Raw genomic sequence first — 18,742 nt, 5'->3', positions numbered from 1 at the left:
AAGACCTAGGTGGTTAAGGTTATGGAATTTTTTTTATTGAGGTCCAAAGTCGGGGTAGGGGGGGCTATCACCTCCCTTCTTTAATTTAAAAAAATCCGTAGGGAAAAGCTTTTGTCCATACTAGGTACAAATGATAAGCAAATGTCTACGATTGCCTTGACCAAAAGACCCAGGTGGTTAAATTTATGGGACTTTTCAAATTGAGGTATAAAGTTGGGGTAGGGGGACCATACCATCTTCCTTCTTTAATTCTTGAAAAAATCCCTACTGAAAAGCTTTTGTCCACACTATGTACACATGATAGGCAATCAACTAGGGTTGCCTGGGCTCAAAGACCCAGTTGGTAAAAGTTATGGATCTTTTTTAATTGAGGTCCAAAGTTGGGGTATGGGGACCCTACCACCTCCCTTCTTTAATTCATAAAAAATCCCTACAGCCAAGCTTTTGTTCACACTAGGTACAAATAAAATGCAATTGCCTAAGGTTGCCAGGACACCAAAGACCCAGGTGGTTAGAGTTATGACACTTTTTTTAATTGAGGCCCAAAGTTGGGGTAAGGGGACCCCTTCACCCAACTTCTTTAATTCATAAAAAAATTCCCACAGCAAAGCTTTTGTCCATACTAGGAACAAATCATAGATAATTTCCTAAGGTTGCCTGGACCCAATGATCCATGTGGTTAAAGTTATGGAACTTTTTTAATAGAGGTCAAAAGTTGCAGTAGGGGGCCCAACCATCTCACTTCTTTAATTTATAAAAAAAAATCCTACGGCAAAGCTTTTGTCCACACTGGGAACAAATGATAGGCAATTGCCTACGGTAGCTTGGACCCAAAGGCCCAGGTGGGTTAAGTTATGGAACATTTTAAATTGAGGTCCAAAGTTGGTTTAGGGGACCCTACAACCTCCCAACTTTAATTCATCAAAAAAATACCTACGGCAAAGCTTTTGTCTACACTAGGTGCAAATGATAGGCAATTGCCTAAGGTTGCCTGGACCCAAAGACCTAGGTATGTAAAGCTATGGAACTTTTAAATTTAGGTCCAAAGTTGGGGTAGGGGTACCCTACCATCTCCCTTCTTTAATTACAAAAAAAATCACTACAGCAAAGTTTTTGTTCACACTAGGTACATATGATAGGCAATTGCCTAAGGTTGCGTGAACCCAAAGACCCTGGTGGGTAAAGTTATTGAACTTTTTTAATTGAGGTCCAAAGATTGTTTAGGGGGACCCTACCACCTCCTTACTTTAATTCATAGAAAAATCTCTACTGCAAATCTTTTGTCCACACTAGATACAAATTATAGGTAATTGCCTAATGTTACCTGGACCGAAAGACCCAGCTGGGTTAAGTTAGGAAAATTTTTTAATTTAGGTCCAAAGCTAGGTTGGGAGACCCTACCACCTTCTTTTCTAAATTCATAAAAAATTCCCTACGGCAAAACTTTTGTCCACACTAGGTACAAATGATGGGCAATCGCCTAAGGTTGCCTGGACAAAAAGATCTAGGTATGTAAAGTTATGGAACTTTTATAATTGAGGTCCAAAGTTGGGTGTAGGAGGGCCCTACCACCTGCCTTCTTCAATTCATAAAAACTTCCCTACGGCAAAGCTTTTGTCCATACTGGGTACAAATGATAGGCAATTGCCTACGGTAGCTTGGACCCAAAGGCCCAGATGGGTTAAGTTATGGAACTTTTTAAATTGAGGTCCAAAGTTGGTTTAGGGGACCCTACAACCTCCCTACTTTAATTCATAAAAAAAAATACATACGGCAAAGCTTTTGTCTACACTAGGTGCATATGATAGGCAATTGCCTAAGGTTGCCTAGACCGAAAGACCCAGCTGGATTAATTTATTGAACTATTTTAATTGAGGTCCAAAGCTAGGTTGGGAGACCCTACCACCTCCCTTTTTAAATTGATAAAAAATTCCCTACGGCAAATCTTTTGTTCACACTAGGTACAAATGATAGGCAATCGCCTAAGGTTGCCTGGACCCAAAGACCTAGGTATGTAAAGCTATGGAACTTTTTAACTTAGGTCCAAAGTTGGCGTAGGGGTACCCTACCATCTGCCTACTTTAATTACAAAAAAATCACTAAAGCAAAGTTTTTGTTCACACTAGGTACATATGATAGGCAATTGCCTAAGGTTGCGTGAACCCAAAGACCCAGGTTGTTAAAGTTATGGAACTTTTTTAATTGAGGCCCAAAGTTGGGGTAAGGGGACCCTACTACCTTCCTTCTTTAATTCATAAAAAAATCCCTACAGCAAAACTTTTGTCAATACTAGGAAAAAATTATAGGTAATTTCCTAAGATTGCCTGGACCCTATGACCCAGGTGGTTAAAGTTATGGGACTTTTCTAATTGAGGTCAAAAGTTGGAGTAGGGGGCCCAACCATCTCACTTCTTTAATTTATAAAAAAAAATCCAAAGGCAAAGCTTGTGTCCACACTAGGTACAAATGAAAGGCAATTGCCTACGGTTGCTTGGACCCAAAGCCCAAGGTGGGTAAAGTTATTGAACTTTTTTAATTGAGGTCCAAAGTTGGTTTAGGGGGACCCTACCACCTCCTTACTTTAATTCATAAAAAAAATCCCTACTGCAAAGCTTGTGTCCACACTAGATACAAATTATAGGTAATTGCCTAAGGTTGCCTGGACCGAAAGACCCAGCTGGGTTAAGTTAGGAAACTTTTTTAATTGAGGTCCAAAGCTAGGTTGGGAGACCCTACCACCTTCTTTTCTAAATTCATAAAAAATTCCCTACGGCAAAACTTTTGTCCACACTAGGTACAAATGATCGGCAATCGCCTAAGGTTGCCTGGACCAAAAGATCAAGGTATGTAAAGCTATGGAACTTTTTAATTTAGGTCCAAAGTTTGGGTAGGGGTACCCTACCATCTCCCTTTTTTAATTACAAAAAAAATCACTAAAGCAAAGTTTTTGTTCACACTAGGTACATATGATAGGCAATTGCCTAAGGTTGCGTGAACCCAAAGACTTTGTGGGTAAAGTTATGGAACTTTTATAATTGAGGTCCAAAGTTGGGGTAGGAGGACCCTACCACCTACTTTCTTCAATTCATAAAAAATTCCCTACGGCAAAGCTTTTGTCCACAGTAGGAGCAAATGAAATGCAATTGACTAACGTTGCCAGGACACCAAAAACCCAGGTGGTTGGAACTTTTTAAATTGAGGCCCAAAGTTGGGGTAAGGGGACCCTACCACCTCCTTGAAATTAATTCATAAAAAAAATCCCTACAGCAAAGCTTTTGTCCATACTGGGAATAATTTATGAGTTATTTCATAAGGTTGCCTGGACCAAAAGACTTAGGTGGTTAAAATTATGGAACTTTTTTAATTGAGGTCTAAAGTTGGGATAGGGGGCCCTACCGCCTTCCTTCTATAATTCATAAAAAAATTCACTACTGAAAAGCTTTTGTCCACACTAGGTACAAATGATAGGCAATTGCCTAAGGTTTTCTGGACCCAAAGATCCAGGTATGTAAATTAAATGAACCTTTTTAATTGAGGTCAAAAGTTGGGGTAGGGGGCCCTACCAAATCCCTTCTTTAATTCATAAAAAAAAGTCCCTACGGCAAAGATTTGTCCAATCAAGGTACAAATGATAGGCAATTGCCTAAGGTTGCCTGGACCCAAAGACCCCGGTCGGTAAAGGAATTGAACTTTTTAAATTGAGGTAAAAAGTTGGGGTTTCGGGACCCTACCACTTCCCTCCTTTAATTCATGAAAAATTAAAAATTAATTATGAATTAAAGAAGGGAGGTTATAGGGTCCACGTACCCCAACTTTAGACCTCAGTTAGAAAAGTTGCATAACTTTACCCACCTGGGTGGTAGGGTCCCTATACCAAAACTTTTGACCTCAATTTAAAATAAAATCCTTAACTTTACCCACCAAGGTCTTTGGGTTCAGACAACCGGTGGCAATTGCCTATCATTTCTCCCTAGTGGGACAAAAGCTTTGCCGTAGGGAATTTTGTATGAATTAAAGTTGGGAGGTTATATGGTCACTCTACCCCAACTTTGGACCTCAATTAAAAAAAAGTAACTTCACCCACCTGGGTCTTTAGGTCCCCGAAACCTTTGGCAATTGCCTATCAATTGAACCTAATTGGGACAAAAGCTTTGCCTTAGAGTCTTTTTTATGAATTAAAGTTTTCTTGAAAGCTAGATTTTGATACACATTTTTCAGGTTTCTTGTAATATATTTAGACCAAGTATGACTTTCTTTCCAAAAAAAGAACCATTTCTGTTATTTGATTAACCATATATATACGATTGAAATTTGACAAGTTTACTTGTTTAGGCAATCACAACCGACAGATTATTTTCCTATATGCAATTACTGACAACAGATAATGGCAATTCATCATAGTACCAATTATGCGAATTGAATGAAAAGCATTTCACTATTGGATTTAGAGGGCGTAAATAGGTTTTTTGAATCATTGCCTCGCTTTGAAATGTGAATGAAATGAGTAGAAATATGAGTGCAGGTGGAGAGATGATAGATTGATAAACTTTATTTATCTAAAAAATGGCTTGCAACAAAATCGAGATGCCCAATATAGTGGAGTGACAAATCGGAAAAGTCGCTTATTTAAAGATTTTAATGGATTGAAATACCTCACGGCTGAAAATTCGCATGAAGATAGGGTAAACACTATACTTTCATTTAAGCCCTGACGTAGAGTTTTCCCACGGTGCAGTTTTTTGTAAAATCGCGTTAAAGTGTGATTTTCGGTTTTTTTTTTCTTTTTCATTTTCAAACACTGGAACGCTTATAATAAATTCCCAAATGAAGATATCATCAAAAAATTGGTATCAGATGAAAGAGTGATATATCAGCTTTTATTTGACATAAAACTTTAGTATCATATGAACATACAATTGAGTGAATTGGACGATTTTCAAATGTATGTAACATTTTTTTCAATCTTACCGTCTGTCAAAGTATATTACATTTCTTATATAATTATATCACCAATAGTAAATTTTCACACAAAAAAATGGAACAACCAATACTTAAGAAGTTTTGATAAATAAAAGTTTGATAGAACATAAAAATTAACGTTTACAAGCATTTTTATAAAACTCATCACATAGTAATATTACTTCTCAATTTTCACCCCAACAAGCCATGTAACGTTCCCCTTTCCTATTTCCCCTGCCATATAAAATGCAATGAATTTAAAATGCATTTTCTTCAGTTTTATAAAAAATAAATTTATATTTGTAACAATAGTTGTGTCTATTTGCTTGAATAAGTACAGATGCTAAGGTTTGATAACTTTTGAGGTGCTTTTATTCTTGTTTTTCGAAAAGACTAATCTTAAACCACATTGGAACAACTCCGAAAAAAATCCGGAAAATTATTGTCAGTGCTTATTCCATAATAAAGCCACCTGGAAGAGCTAATAGACAGTTTGCGTACGACTTACTTAATCTCAAAGAAGAGAACATGTTCATACATTTGAATTAGTGAGAAAAAAACCATGCGTTTAACGATGAATCAACTTTAGTTAAAACACGCTTCATGGCATTACCATGATTACCATGACTGGTACAAAATGTCTATCCTGGAGGCAAAAGTCATAAGCAATTAAGGCATGTCGAGTCATTTGAGCGTACCGATATTGTTTTTGAATAACGCAAATTATCAGGCAGGCCATCCAGTGGTGAGTTTACGCTTCATAAATAACTTCAAGCACAATCCGCTTCAACATTCAGCATGCAATGTTAACTACTTGATGAAATTAAAAATAATTTGCTTCTGATGCTTCAAATTAATCGTGGCACGATTTTGCTTTTCAAATACTAATAGAAAGTCTACATGATGATCTGTTTGCAAAAAAAAAAAAAAACAAGACTGTTCGTTGTCGTATAGTTTGCCAGTTACATTTGTTTACAGATATTGCATTTTGCAAAACAAATTGTGAAAGCTGTTAACGATCGTTTGAAGTTTCAAATTGTTTCTTTCTTTACAATGTATTCCAAAGTCTCTGATAAATATTTTGCCTGGTTAGAAGATGACAATTATTTTCAAATGGATAATGATTACAATGCACTCTCATTTGATACTGGACGGAAATGTATACTTTAGCTGAGTTTGTGATATTCCATTATGAAAAACTAGTACACCCCTGATCATATAGATGGTATTGGTATTGTCCAAAGTCTTTATGTAAAATGGTACAAAAGTTATTAAGATTTGGCCAATGACTGCTTTAAAACCATAATAAAAAAGTATGTGGTATGATTGCCAATTAGAAAAATCTCCACAAAAGATCAAATATTACACATGCATTTACAACTATAGGTCACAATACGGCCTTCAACAATAAGCAAGGCCCTTACCGCATAGTCAGCAATAAAGGGCCCGAATTGACCAATGTAAAACAATTCAAACGAGAAAGACAACGGCATAATTAATGTACAAAATAATATACGAACAACAAAAATGTAACAGCAACAAATGACAACAACTGAATAACAGGCTCCTGACTTAGGACAGTCACATACAGAATGTGGAGAGGTTTAAGATGTCAGCGGGCGCCCAACCCTCCCCTTACATCGGACATTGGTGTATATAAAATGAAGATGTGGTATGCTTGCCAATGGAACAACTCTTCACAAGAGACAAAATGACAAAGATATTTACAACTATAGGTTACCGCACGACCTTCAACAATGATCAAATTCCATACCACATAGTCAGCTATTAAAGGCGTCAAAGGGACAATAAGGTTTATTTCAAATGGTGGTAGATCGAAATTGTTCTTCAAGTCATTGAATGCAGATCACTTAGAGATTAGAAGAAGTGTATTTGTGCACCGTAAAATAAACATGGGTTGATAAGATTTGTAGGTACATTGTAACTATGCACTATCGCACTACAATGATTTTGATTTGCAAGAACATGACGAAATGTTTCTAGCGGGATCTTTTCAAAACCTATAGACTGTGAAGTAATTTTGTGTAGGGTCTGTAAGTGACTTAAAAGACAGATAAAAGAATTATTCTGCCGTCTCTTTTTTCCAATGAACATATATTGAAAAGTTATTCCAGGGGTTGCATCATATTAAAGTCATGACAGTTATGTTTTATTTCTAATAAGGGCTTTTCTTCAGCTGTCAAACATGATGAATTGTGATTTTAGACTGGAGGCGTTTCTTCAACCAAAGCCACAAGACAGTTTTTACCTATTCACGACATATGCAACTGTTTAGTTAATGGACCTCTGATGTCTGGCACACCAACAGCAGTTCGTGCTCTTACAGGATGCGACACGTCTTCTCTAATCGAAATTAGCAAAGGACAACAATTACAAGGGGTCGGAAAAAACATGCATGTATCAAAATTTGTCATTCTAGCTGGTTCTTATATTCACACATATGATGCAGTGAAAATCAATTCACCGCGGATCAAAATGACCCAAGAAACAATGGTCAATCAGTACATGGTGGTCTGAATAAATCCATGATTATTGTCGGCGTCATACAATGACATCCATCTTTTTGTTTCTAGTATTCCGTTACCTTTTCAAATTAATGGGCATATTGATGTCTAGTGTTAGTGTTTTATGATTATACATAGACAGCAACCTTTGAAGTGTAATATCCCTGTGAATCTTTGTTTTGTAGTTAACATATATATCGGGCTTTCAAGTCTGCTACTATTATGTATTCCATTGTTTATAGATATTAGAAGATGTGGTATGAGTTCCAATGAGACAACTCTCCATCCAAGTCATAATTTGTAAAAGTTAACCATTATAGGTCAAAGTACGGTTTTTTAAACGAAGCCTTAGCTCACACCGAACAGTAAGGGCTCCAAAAAATTATTAGTGTAAAACCATTGCAACGGTCTAATCAATATAAAAACGAGAAACGAGAAACATTTATGAACAACATCAACAAACGACAACCATGTCTGTCGTTGTAATAAAGAAGGGGACACATCTTCTCAATGTGATATTGGTCTAGAACTGATATATTTATTGATATAAAAACAAACTTCATATACTATAGTGTCATGAACACGAAGACTAATTTTTATAGTTCTAACATCATTTTAAGTTTAAAAAATCAGCCAAGAGTTTTCATCATTTTTTTTACAACATCATGGACCGGGTGTTAACTTTGCAGTTCTTATTTCTCCTCTGTTCTTTATGGCACTTTAATAAAACTTTCCCAAAAAACATCTTTATAGGTGGACATGTATTATTGCATAGCTAAATCTTAATTATGAATATTTTTTGTCGATAATTTTCGTAGATATTTTCTTATATGTTGCAAGCGAGGGTATGTATATATGGTAATCAGACATAAATATGACTAGCTGTATTTGTGGAGCATTCCTAGCACATGCTTCCATCGAAAAAAATTCTAATTTAACATGAGAGACTACCGAGAAATGTCCAAAATGTCTAAAACTTTCGATTTTTTCAAATCCCCCCTTTTGAACTTTGACCGCAGTTTTCAAAAATCTGCACCACTTTGACACTCTACGACATGCATTAATCAAAGGATATTATATATATCTACAAAATAAGACCAAAATTAGCCGTGAGCTATTTCGGTCAATTAAATTTTCAAATTTACCTTATTTGTCACCGTCTTGTATTTTTTTCCGTTCACTCATTTTTCACTCATTTCCAATTAAGATTAATATTTTATTTGTATTCATTAAATATATTTATATTTAGAAAAGAAAGAGACATCGTTCACTCCCTATCCCTTAATTCTTTATCAAATATCGTCGACGACAGACTTTATTTTGGAATTATAAATTGCAAGACTTAAAAATCTTACTTCTGTTAATCTGTGTTATTTCGTTTTCATACTCTGAAATATTCTAGTCTGCCCATCTATAAAATGGTGAAAAAAAATTTAAGTGTTCTATCGAACTTTGGGGTAAAAAATACAGACAACCGTTGAGACAAAAATTTTATTATGTTGAATAAATTTTTAAGATACAGCAAGTGATGTTTAAAAGCTAAAAGATACATTTTTTTTTAAAGTAAAACTTTTAAATTTTACGGGACACTCCCTTCCACTCTTGGAAAATGTTTTTATGGTAAAATTATCATCTGCAGCAAGAAAATCGTTCTTGAACATCTGCATCATATCATTTTTTATTAACAATTTTAGAATTTCAAAACTATTCCAATTCCAAGCTTAGAAACTTTCACTGTGACCTCTTCTTTACACCCCCCCCCCCCCCCCCCACCCACCCCCCCTCCCCCCTCTCCTAAGAAAAAGCAATTCTATTGGCATCCTCTTAGTAAGCACCAAATTGCACAAATTTGTCAGAGAAACAATATTCAGGATGCTGAGGACACTGAATGTATTATTTAAACTCATCTAAGAAGTTTTCAGACTCACTTGATTGTTTGTGCCTGATTCTTACAAAACATGTTTAATCCCTACGCATTGTAGCGCCTGGCCCAAGTCAGGAGCCACTTGCCTTTGTTAGTCTTGTAAGTTTTTTCTTTTATTTTAGTTCATTTATATGTTATGAAGTTGAGTGTGACATCCATTTCCATTGAACTTGATTACATTTTATTTTAGGGCCGGCTGTATCCCGCCCATTGGTGGCCGTCAGCTGTTATCTGCTCTTTGGTCAAGTTGTTGTCCCTGACACATTCCCCGTTTCCATTATCAATTTTATTAGAAAAGGTCCTTTGTTCTATATTTATGCTTTCCATTTTTATGCAAAACCTTTTACATTTTGATTTTTTGGGTTATTGTTGAAGGTCGTACGATGACGTATGGTTGTTAACACATCCTTCCTTTGGTTTCTTATTGAAATGTCCATTGACAAACATTCCACATCATCTTTTTTATATAGGTATTGTATATTTTACACCCGTATTTTGGTGATCATGCAAAAGGATCGTAATCCCGAAAATGGCAAACATATTTTCTTATCTTAAAAGGAGACAGGAGGGGTTCCATTAACAGGTCAATAAAAAAGATTACAGTTAATTTAAAATATGGATAACCGATAACAGCATTTTAAATAATCTTAAATGAGAAAACAGAAAACAGTAAAATAAAAAATTAGGGGTATTTTTTTTCATAATAACAGTAAACAGATTCACAACAATGTCAATTCTAAGAAAACAGATAACAGCTAATTAGTCAATCACAGTTAAGCCTCAATGATCTTGAATATTTGCCACTTTTTACTAAAATATAAAGGCACAGAACCAGGACCCACCAGCACAGTTTCAGGACCATTTTCTAATCACCAGCACATCGTCAGGACAATTTCATTTTGCGAACTTGCACGACTTTTGCAATAAAAAATTGTTGTAGTATTCTTTGCATGGTACTTATGACGTATCAGAGAAAAATTAAGCAACAACACAGTTGTTTTATTGCCGTTCTGATACAATGTAAACAAACCCACCAACACTGAATCAGGACCCACCAGCACCCGTCAGGACCGAATCACCAGCACAGAACGTTCTCTCGCAGGACAACCTTACCCACCGTGGACTGCCTAAACAATTATACTCCATATACAAGATTTCAAACCATATGACTTTAAAAGCAAACCAGAAGTGACCTTGTGTATATATGGTTGCAAGCCATATTACAATGTACATTAAAAAAATTCCAACCGAAAATGACCTTGTGTTAACCGGAAGTAGCTAAATTTTGTATAAAAGTACACATAACTATACATTTTTTGAATCAGTGTGAAGTAAAATTTAAATAATACCGGAAGTGACATTTTTCAGACCGGAAGTAACAAAATATATTTCTTTTTTGAAACAAAAGTGTAGAGGAACCGTATATATTTTTTTTTAAATCAGCATAATATAGGCTATCATTTGACATTGAAAATGACATTTTAAACTGGATTTCAATATGATCGGATCAAAAGATATCCTTTCGAGTGGAAAGGTCTTAATTTGTGTATACCAGGCTTACAATTTATTTCGCCAGACGTGTGTTCCGACTACATTACGCTAAGCAGTGGCACTTGAATCATACAAAATTGAAATCAAATTAAAAACAAAGTTAGAGAACTTTTCAAGTAAAACAAAATATAAAAAAGTTGTGCAATTTAGACCTTAGGTTGTACCTTAGTTGACTTTGCGACACGGATATAAACACAGACTAAACATAAGATATTAAATATTCTGTTTTATTCTTACCATAGGAATAGTAATGCAACTGTATTAGTATGCACATTGCTCAAGCAGGACTTCTAATGACTTAGGAAGATAAATTTCTTTCAAGAAATATAAATAATGACAGATCCAATACAAGTGTATACGAGAAAACGTTTCAGAGAATGGGAATATATTGTGTCTCCAAACGATATTCTAGATAATTTCTCGTCAGGAATGTTCACTAGTCTACGACCACTCGTACGTTCATTGTAAATTACATTAGAGAATGGAGTATACATACCTTAACCAAAGAAAGAAGGGCAAACATATGCATCACCATCATCATCTTTTAAATATGTGTGTTGTATATCTCATCTGCAAACAATATAACCAAAAATTAATAGAAAGTTCTGAACAAAAGCGTTTTTTTTTTTATCCAACTATTACGTCCTAATTATCTGAAAACACCTTCCTTTTGAGGGGATTCTAGATGAATGTAATAGGCAAATTTCCTGATTTTATTTGTAATGTTAATCAATCATAACGTTGACGTGTATCTGTGTTGTTTGTACATGAGTCATGTTTGACCACCTGACGAAAGTAAGAAGAAAGAAAGACCAGAACAATGACAACGTGAAAAATTGTGTCAAGTCTTACAAACATATTCTTACTTTAGAGACTCTCCTGATGAACACTGTTCCAGATCCTGCATATATAAACTGAGATCAATATCAGTCTTTAATATTGTTTTCTGTACAAGAAGGTACTAATACGCTCACATCTAAAATAAAGTTTTCGAATATTTACTGTTCTCTCTGGATTTGCCTTTTAATGTAATATACTCGAAAGAAATTCAATTTGTAACAGATGCAAACAATAACCCATCGAAATATGACGTTTGGTTTTCGATGTTGCTCATGAAGGACATTCATATGATCTTAAAAAAACTGACAACACTAGAAATGTTACTTCAATTTTAATAACATTAAAAGGGAAATAGATCGTTTGTGGAAGAATGCAAGTTCTAAAGCAAATGAAGCAAAACAATGGGTAACTATTGTTTTGAGTATTTTCTGTTCTTTCACCACATCAAAATTATTTCCTAAATCTGTTTCTGGTAGATGATATGTTATTCAATACATGCGGAAATATACTATTGATCTTTTAAAACACCGAGGGTGTCAGGATTGATCAAATGAATGACCGACCGTATGGCAGTCTTTCTTTGGGTAATTCTGACAACCCGAGATGTGTTCTACGACTAGAAAAACCTTAAAATATGCATTATCTGACTTTTGTATACCTATATGGAGTTATTTTCTTTCAGAACAATAGGTTATTCTTTCGAAGAATCAACCCGGACGATACCATGTGTCAATGAAATATGCTCCAAGGCATAAAATAATGACCTGTATGAGGTCAATATTTTCCTTCATAAAAATGCAAACTATAATTTACTTCAAAATTATATTCGTCTGATAATTGTTTGTAAAAATGTGAAGTTTTGTTAATTTATCGCTTCAATACAGATACATTATCATTTATGTGAGATGAATTTTAATGTAAAACTTTGATAACACTCTTTAAATAAACGCAAGAATTATCTTACTCGTGTGTGATTCACACTGAAAAGGAAATCATACTGTGACCTACATATATTGATATTCGTTTTCGTGTTACGTGTACATGCTCCCTTCGTGTCAGTTCTTAACTTTGTTTACATTTATGTATACCTTTTACTCTATCAAATGATCAACTAATAAAATATTCTTTATGACAGAACCAGAGGGGATTACTTTAGACAATTGAAAATCCTCGTGTGCGCAGTGTAGTTGACTACTTATAGTACCAGAGGAACTATTAGATAAAGTTGCATTTTTAAAGTTCATGACTTTTTAGCCGATCTTTTTTATCACAGTCAGGTCTCTGTTTTGTTAAAAATTGATATGAAAGTTCCTGTACTAAACACTCTCATATAACCCCTCCTAAATAGGGGAAATTTCCTGAAAGATAGGCTAAAGGATTTATTGTCCCAATACATAAAAGTGGATCTAAAGATGACCCCTCAAATTTTACAGGCATCTCGATAGGTAGTTGTGTAGGAACACTCTTTTTAAAAATACTTAATAATAGATTAGAAAAGTTTATAGCTAAAAGAAATATAGTTAGTCCAGAGCAAATAGGATTTTGGAAAGGAAAAAGAACTAGTGACCACGTGTTTGTACTTAAAACGTTGATTGATAAATACACTTAGCCTAGACATAAACGCCCCCATACCTGTTTTGTTGATTTTGAAAAGGCTTTCGACAAGGTTTGGGATTTAGGCTTATTTTTTAAATTGAGGAAGCTCGGATTGAGCGATTTGTTTTATATGTACTTAAAGATATGTATAAAACACATACTAGTATTTGTTTGTAAAAACTAATTGTAATACGCTAACTGAAAACTTCCCATCAGATATTGGTGTCTGTCAAGGGGACAATTTGAGCCCTACATTGTTTAAACTCTTTATAAATGATTTACTAGAATTTTTTATATTCTAACTGTTTTGTTAAACAACAGTATCCTTAACTGTTTGATTTATGCAGATGCCCTCATTATGATTTCTGAAACTTCATCTGGATTACAAAATTGTGGACAATTTAATGGATTGTTGTATTAAATGGGGACTAGAAATTAACATGAAATAACCAAAGTGTTAATTTCTAATAACACAGGAAGGATATCAAAGGAAAACTTAACATTTAATGGTAAGCTTAATCATAATGAGAAACAATTTAATTATCTTGACATTGTATTTACCGTCTCTGACATATTTACAGATGCTAAGTTCAATCTATATAATAAAGCATTAAAAGCCTTTTTCAAATTAAAAAGTTATTTTACTCATTTTAAACCTAAAATTAAAACACTTTTACATCTTTTTGACCACACATTGAGGCCAATTTTATCATATGGCTCAGACATTTGAGGCAAATTCTCTTCCAAATAAGTTACAATCAAAAGGAGATAACTATTTTTTCCAGATGTACACAGGTCTAGTTATTGGAAAATTACATGTTGAATTTTGTAAATATTCTCTACGGGTACCTTGAAGATCAACTAACCTTGCAGTGATGGGAGAATTGGGGCGCAACCACCTATCTTTTGAGGTTATTTTTAATATGACTAAATTTTGGGTCGGACTTTTAGAACAAAATAACTCCCTAATTAAAGAGGCATTTGAAGAGTCCAACATTTTATCTAAAAAATGTAACGACAATTGGTTGGGAAGCATTTATTCATTATCTAAATATCTTAGTTTAACCCCAGAATATTTATTAAATCACAAAATCTAATATGAATCAATTATCATTAAAACAAATCTCCGAATTAAATATGATGAAATTTGGCGTAACCAATTAAATAATGACAAACCTAGCATGGCGCAAGGAAATAAATTAAAAACCTTTAGACTATTAATAAATAATATTGGCATAGGAAAATATATACTATTAAGTAATTATAAAACAATAAATGAGTTAACCAAATTTAGAATCAGTGCCAATGAACTTGAAATAGAAAATGAAATACATAAAGGAATACCCCCAGACAAAAGATGTGGTCAATTATGTAATAATGACATGGTTGAACAATGTTGAAGATGAAATTCATGTTCTTGCTCAATGTCCATCACTTAATAATGAAAGGTCAAGTTTCATTTTAAATTTATCCTCTAAATTTACTAATTTATAATTTCTAAATAACCAATCAAAATTTGTATAGATAATGATAAAATACTAGAAGAGCAAAATTAAGTGATAAAACATAAGTATATACAAATTATATATTTTTGGGATCAGTGCGAATAAATCTACCAGTTGAGGAATAAAGGGAAACAACTGTCATATGGAATCTATATATCCCTCTTATCAACATTATTCTTGACAACCGGAGTATAAAACGAGTAATGTGATAAAACAACTTTTTCGTAATCTTTCACGGTTGCAAAGACGTAGTCCTCACAAGAAAAACAGTGTTTGGGGAGACAACTATTACAAAGTAAAGTGTCTTGTTCAACAGGGGCAGTTTTAAAAGCGTATAAATTGTTCGATATCATATACCAAAAAGTTAAGCGAAAATATTTAAAACAACAATACAACGCAATGAAATAATAAGAACAAAATCAAAAGGTTTTTCTAGAAAAAGGTGGAAATATCTTTTAATAAATTATTCAATGTGAGGGTATCTGATAAAGACTATACTGTGTTGTGAATGTTATACGTTTATGTAACTACCAATGGACCATACCTTTGTGTATAGGGATTTTGAATCAGATCGTACAATACGAATTATCAACGTTCAACACAAACAGATGATAAAGGAGTCTACAAATATTTAAATGAAGGTATATAGATTGCATAAATAACCTGTATCTCTTTTATTAAAATGCGAAGAGTGAAATACAATATGTCAGAAAAAAAATGAAAACAACACGTTTAATAATTTATTGCGTCCGGAGCGCTTTTCTGGATTAACCTTCATCAGGAACGCTCAAAGCCAAACATTTGAAATCCGACATGTCAGCCTAGGGAAGTGATAAATGATTATGTTTTATATTCATATACTAACATAATATAGTTATGATAATATCGGAAAAGAAAAACACTTAAGTCAGGGAAAGTGAGGAAATTCATTTATTCGGATCTACGATCAGTCAACTACATTACACGTTCGTATTAATTTCATCATAATTTTTGTAGAAAAAAAAATCCATCTTTCGACCTTAAATTTTGTGAATACCACATTTAAAAGATGAAAGTTAATACATTCAATTGTACGAGAACAATCATATCATTAACAACCCACAGGTTTGCCAAGACATGTCAACTTTTATCTTTTAACCATTTGTTTTACTCGAGTACAATACCTACATGCATTCACAAATGAATGTACATCAGGTATATAGAAATTCTGAAACAATATTTGTTTGAATGATACCATTGTATACTATCCTGGAAAGGAGTAGCCCCAGAATGTGCGGGACAATTATCGACAGATGACGTTTTTTTAGTACATCAACTTCAACAATTTTAAAGTTGTCGTTTCTCAATAAAAGGCATATGTCATAAGCATGCCTGAAAATCAAATGATCTTCTTCTTTTATATAATTATCCGAAAAAATACCTTACTTTGAAATAACTAAATTTGAATATCATATCCAATTTCAACGATGTTTTACGGTTATATAAAAATTCCCATGTACTCATCTGGCTATTAGAGGATACATTCTATCACAGATGAGTAATAAAAAAAGATAAACCATCAAAGTTGAAAAGCAAAATATGAACATGAAAATGAAAAGATGTGTTTACTTATAAAATTCATGATTTCAAAGTTATGAAACATTTATTAAGAGTGTATATTTTATGAGAGCAGTAGATCTCGAATATAAAACAAATAAGATATCAGACATTTAACCTTTAATGTTAAAATCTGCGGTCCTGCGATGAATGCGTGTCCGTTTACCATTTGAATGTTTACTAAATGATCAATAACTATTTCGCTATTGATCTTATATTGTAATATTGTATACAAGCATGTAAAATTAAAAAAAAAGTTTATATTGAATGGCAACGACGGTCTATTTTTTTTATTATATAAGCGGGATCTCAACCCTCTCCAAATCTGAAACAATGGTGTAACAGTACAACATAAGAACGAACTATAAAAATCAGTTGAAAAAGGCTTAACTCATTAGATGGATACAAATAGAAATACAGCCAATAAAACACAGAGTGAACGTGGACGGATACTTGTACATCCCAACAACAAACGGACCCTAAGTACAGATTTGTGAGTACTCGCGGTTGATGACAGCTAGTTGAAAGCCACTAACAGCTAATCAAAAAATCATGCTGACTAAATTAACAATCAGTACATATCCAACATTCAAAGTGTGTATCAATAGCACATGTAGCAGGCACCCTAATCTTATTTATTCTGGTTTACTACTAGTGTTGAGTTTTAATTGTTGTTTATTCCCGTCTTTTCCATCAAGTGCCTCTTAATCGATGACTGAATTGATTTCAGGCAGTCCGGCTCATACTCCTCATTTTTCCGAGACCGTACAGACAAGTAAAATCTGGCTAAGTACTGATTGAGTTCAGGTACAGATATATCCTCTACTGCTCGTAATTCGTTGTTCTCCTTTAACCATTCAGTTAATAATTTTACGTCACTTTTAGTTTTTCTCTTTGTGTTAACATTTTTCATTTCTTCAATGAAATTACTGGTATCATCATTCGATACTGTGAGAAACCTCTCATCGTCTGCTTCAGCTGCCATTTTGTTAACAAATAGTATTTGATTGACAGGTTACCGGAAATCAAACTCGGGGGCACGATATGGGTTTTTGAGGGCTGATAACCAACCTTGACTTCCGGCTATTATTGGCCATGCAAAAACGTACATAGCAGTACAAAATATGTGATAATATACATTATATGATGCTTTGTGTCTTGATAAGGGGTTAATAAAGCTACGTTAAGTGTTTTATAACAAATAGATATATCACGTTTATACAAATATTTCTGCAAAAACTTTATTAATAATTGTTATAAATATCGACTTTATTCAAAAATCGTTTCTTCTTTAAATATACATGGTAAAAAAATGTTCTACATGCCTAGTTTTGTGTACACTTAACTTACACAAGGCCTACATTGACTATCGACTGCATGTAGACAAAACATGATTTAAACTACATGTAAACATTGAGTTATATCAATGGGAACGTAATTTTGTTTAGTTTATGTGTGAGTTACACTAACACAACACCGAGTTTAGGTAAATATGAACACGGTCTTAGTCATTACGAAATTAAGTGGACATTTTACAAACACAGGTAATTAAAATACTCAATTAAATATACATACAAATCTACGTCGATAGCATATTTCCTTGGTTACAACAGATATAAAAGTAACCTTGATATACGTGTCAATCGACGACAGAGAGTCACGTGATTTGAAATTATTAAGGTATGGTAGAAAAATATATCGTAATGGATTAAATGGTCTCAAGATAATAAGCGAAGCAGAACATAAACACAATGTAAATTACGAAAAATTCGTATATTGCAAGATGAACTTATATTTGTATGGTGAAAATTATGTATATGCTTGATCTAAAGACCAAGAACATGATGTTTATTTCTGCTAACACTGTAGAGGTGATAATATAAATGTTCCAAATACCAGTTGCATGAATTCTAGTTAAGACAAACAAATACTACTTTGCATGAATGCTAATTAAGACAAACAACTACTACTTTGAATTGAGTTTTATTCGTTGGTTTTCGTGGCTATAGGTGAACCACAAAAAAAATATTCAACGAATGACAAATTTTCTATAGGCTTGTATGAAGACTTTGTCAAAACCACGAAATTAAAAGACCACGAACACGCAAGTTTTCCTTCATCCACAAAAATTGGTACCCGCGAAAATAAATCAATCCATAGTTATCAATAAAATATGTTAGCTAGTGCTTGACACATGTCAGATCTTCTGAATCCTAAGATTTTATCAATGACATGCCATTAGAAAT

General features: G+C 33.7%; 1 protein-coding gene across 3 annotated transcripts in view; it reads right to left on the bottom strand.

Moving 5' to 3' along the window:
• The window catches only part of LOC127721233 (uncharacterized), an 80,153-nt gene extending 62,014 nt beyond the window's left edge, over positions 1 to 18,139 (bottom strand). For 2 of the 3 annotated variants that reach the window (XM_052227911.1, XM_052227915.1), the window contains exons 1-3: positions 18,072 to 18,139; positions 11,826 to 11,935; positions 11,456 to 11,529 (exon numbers count right to left, since the gene is read on the bottom strand). In XM_052227911.1, the coding sequence (XP_052083871.1) occupies positions 11,456 to 11,500 (45 nt within the window). In that variant the 5' untranslated portion in view covers positions 11,501 to 11,529; positions 11,826 to 11,935; positions 18,072 to 18,139. The remainder of the gene's footprint in view (positions 1 to 11,455; positions 11,530 to 11,825; positions 11,936 to 18,071) is intronic. The other variant, XM_052227913.1, reaches the window with a different exon arrangement.
• Positions 18,140 to 18,742: the final 603 nt, after the last annotated feature.

Source organism: Mytilus californianus, unplaced genomic scaffold, assembly GCF_021869535.1.
Source record: "Mytilus californianus isolate M0D057914Y unplaced genomic scaffold, xbMytCali1.0.p SCAF_12, whole genome shotgun sequence".
NCBI lineage: Eukaryota > Metazoa > Mollusca > Bivalvia > Mytilida > Mytilidae > Mytilus > Mytilus californianus.
The sequence above is the reverse complement of the archived record's forward strand: the minus strand, read 5'-3'. Positions and strand labels throughout refer to the sequence as shown.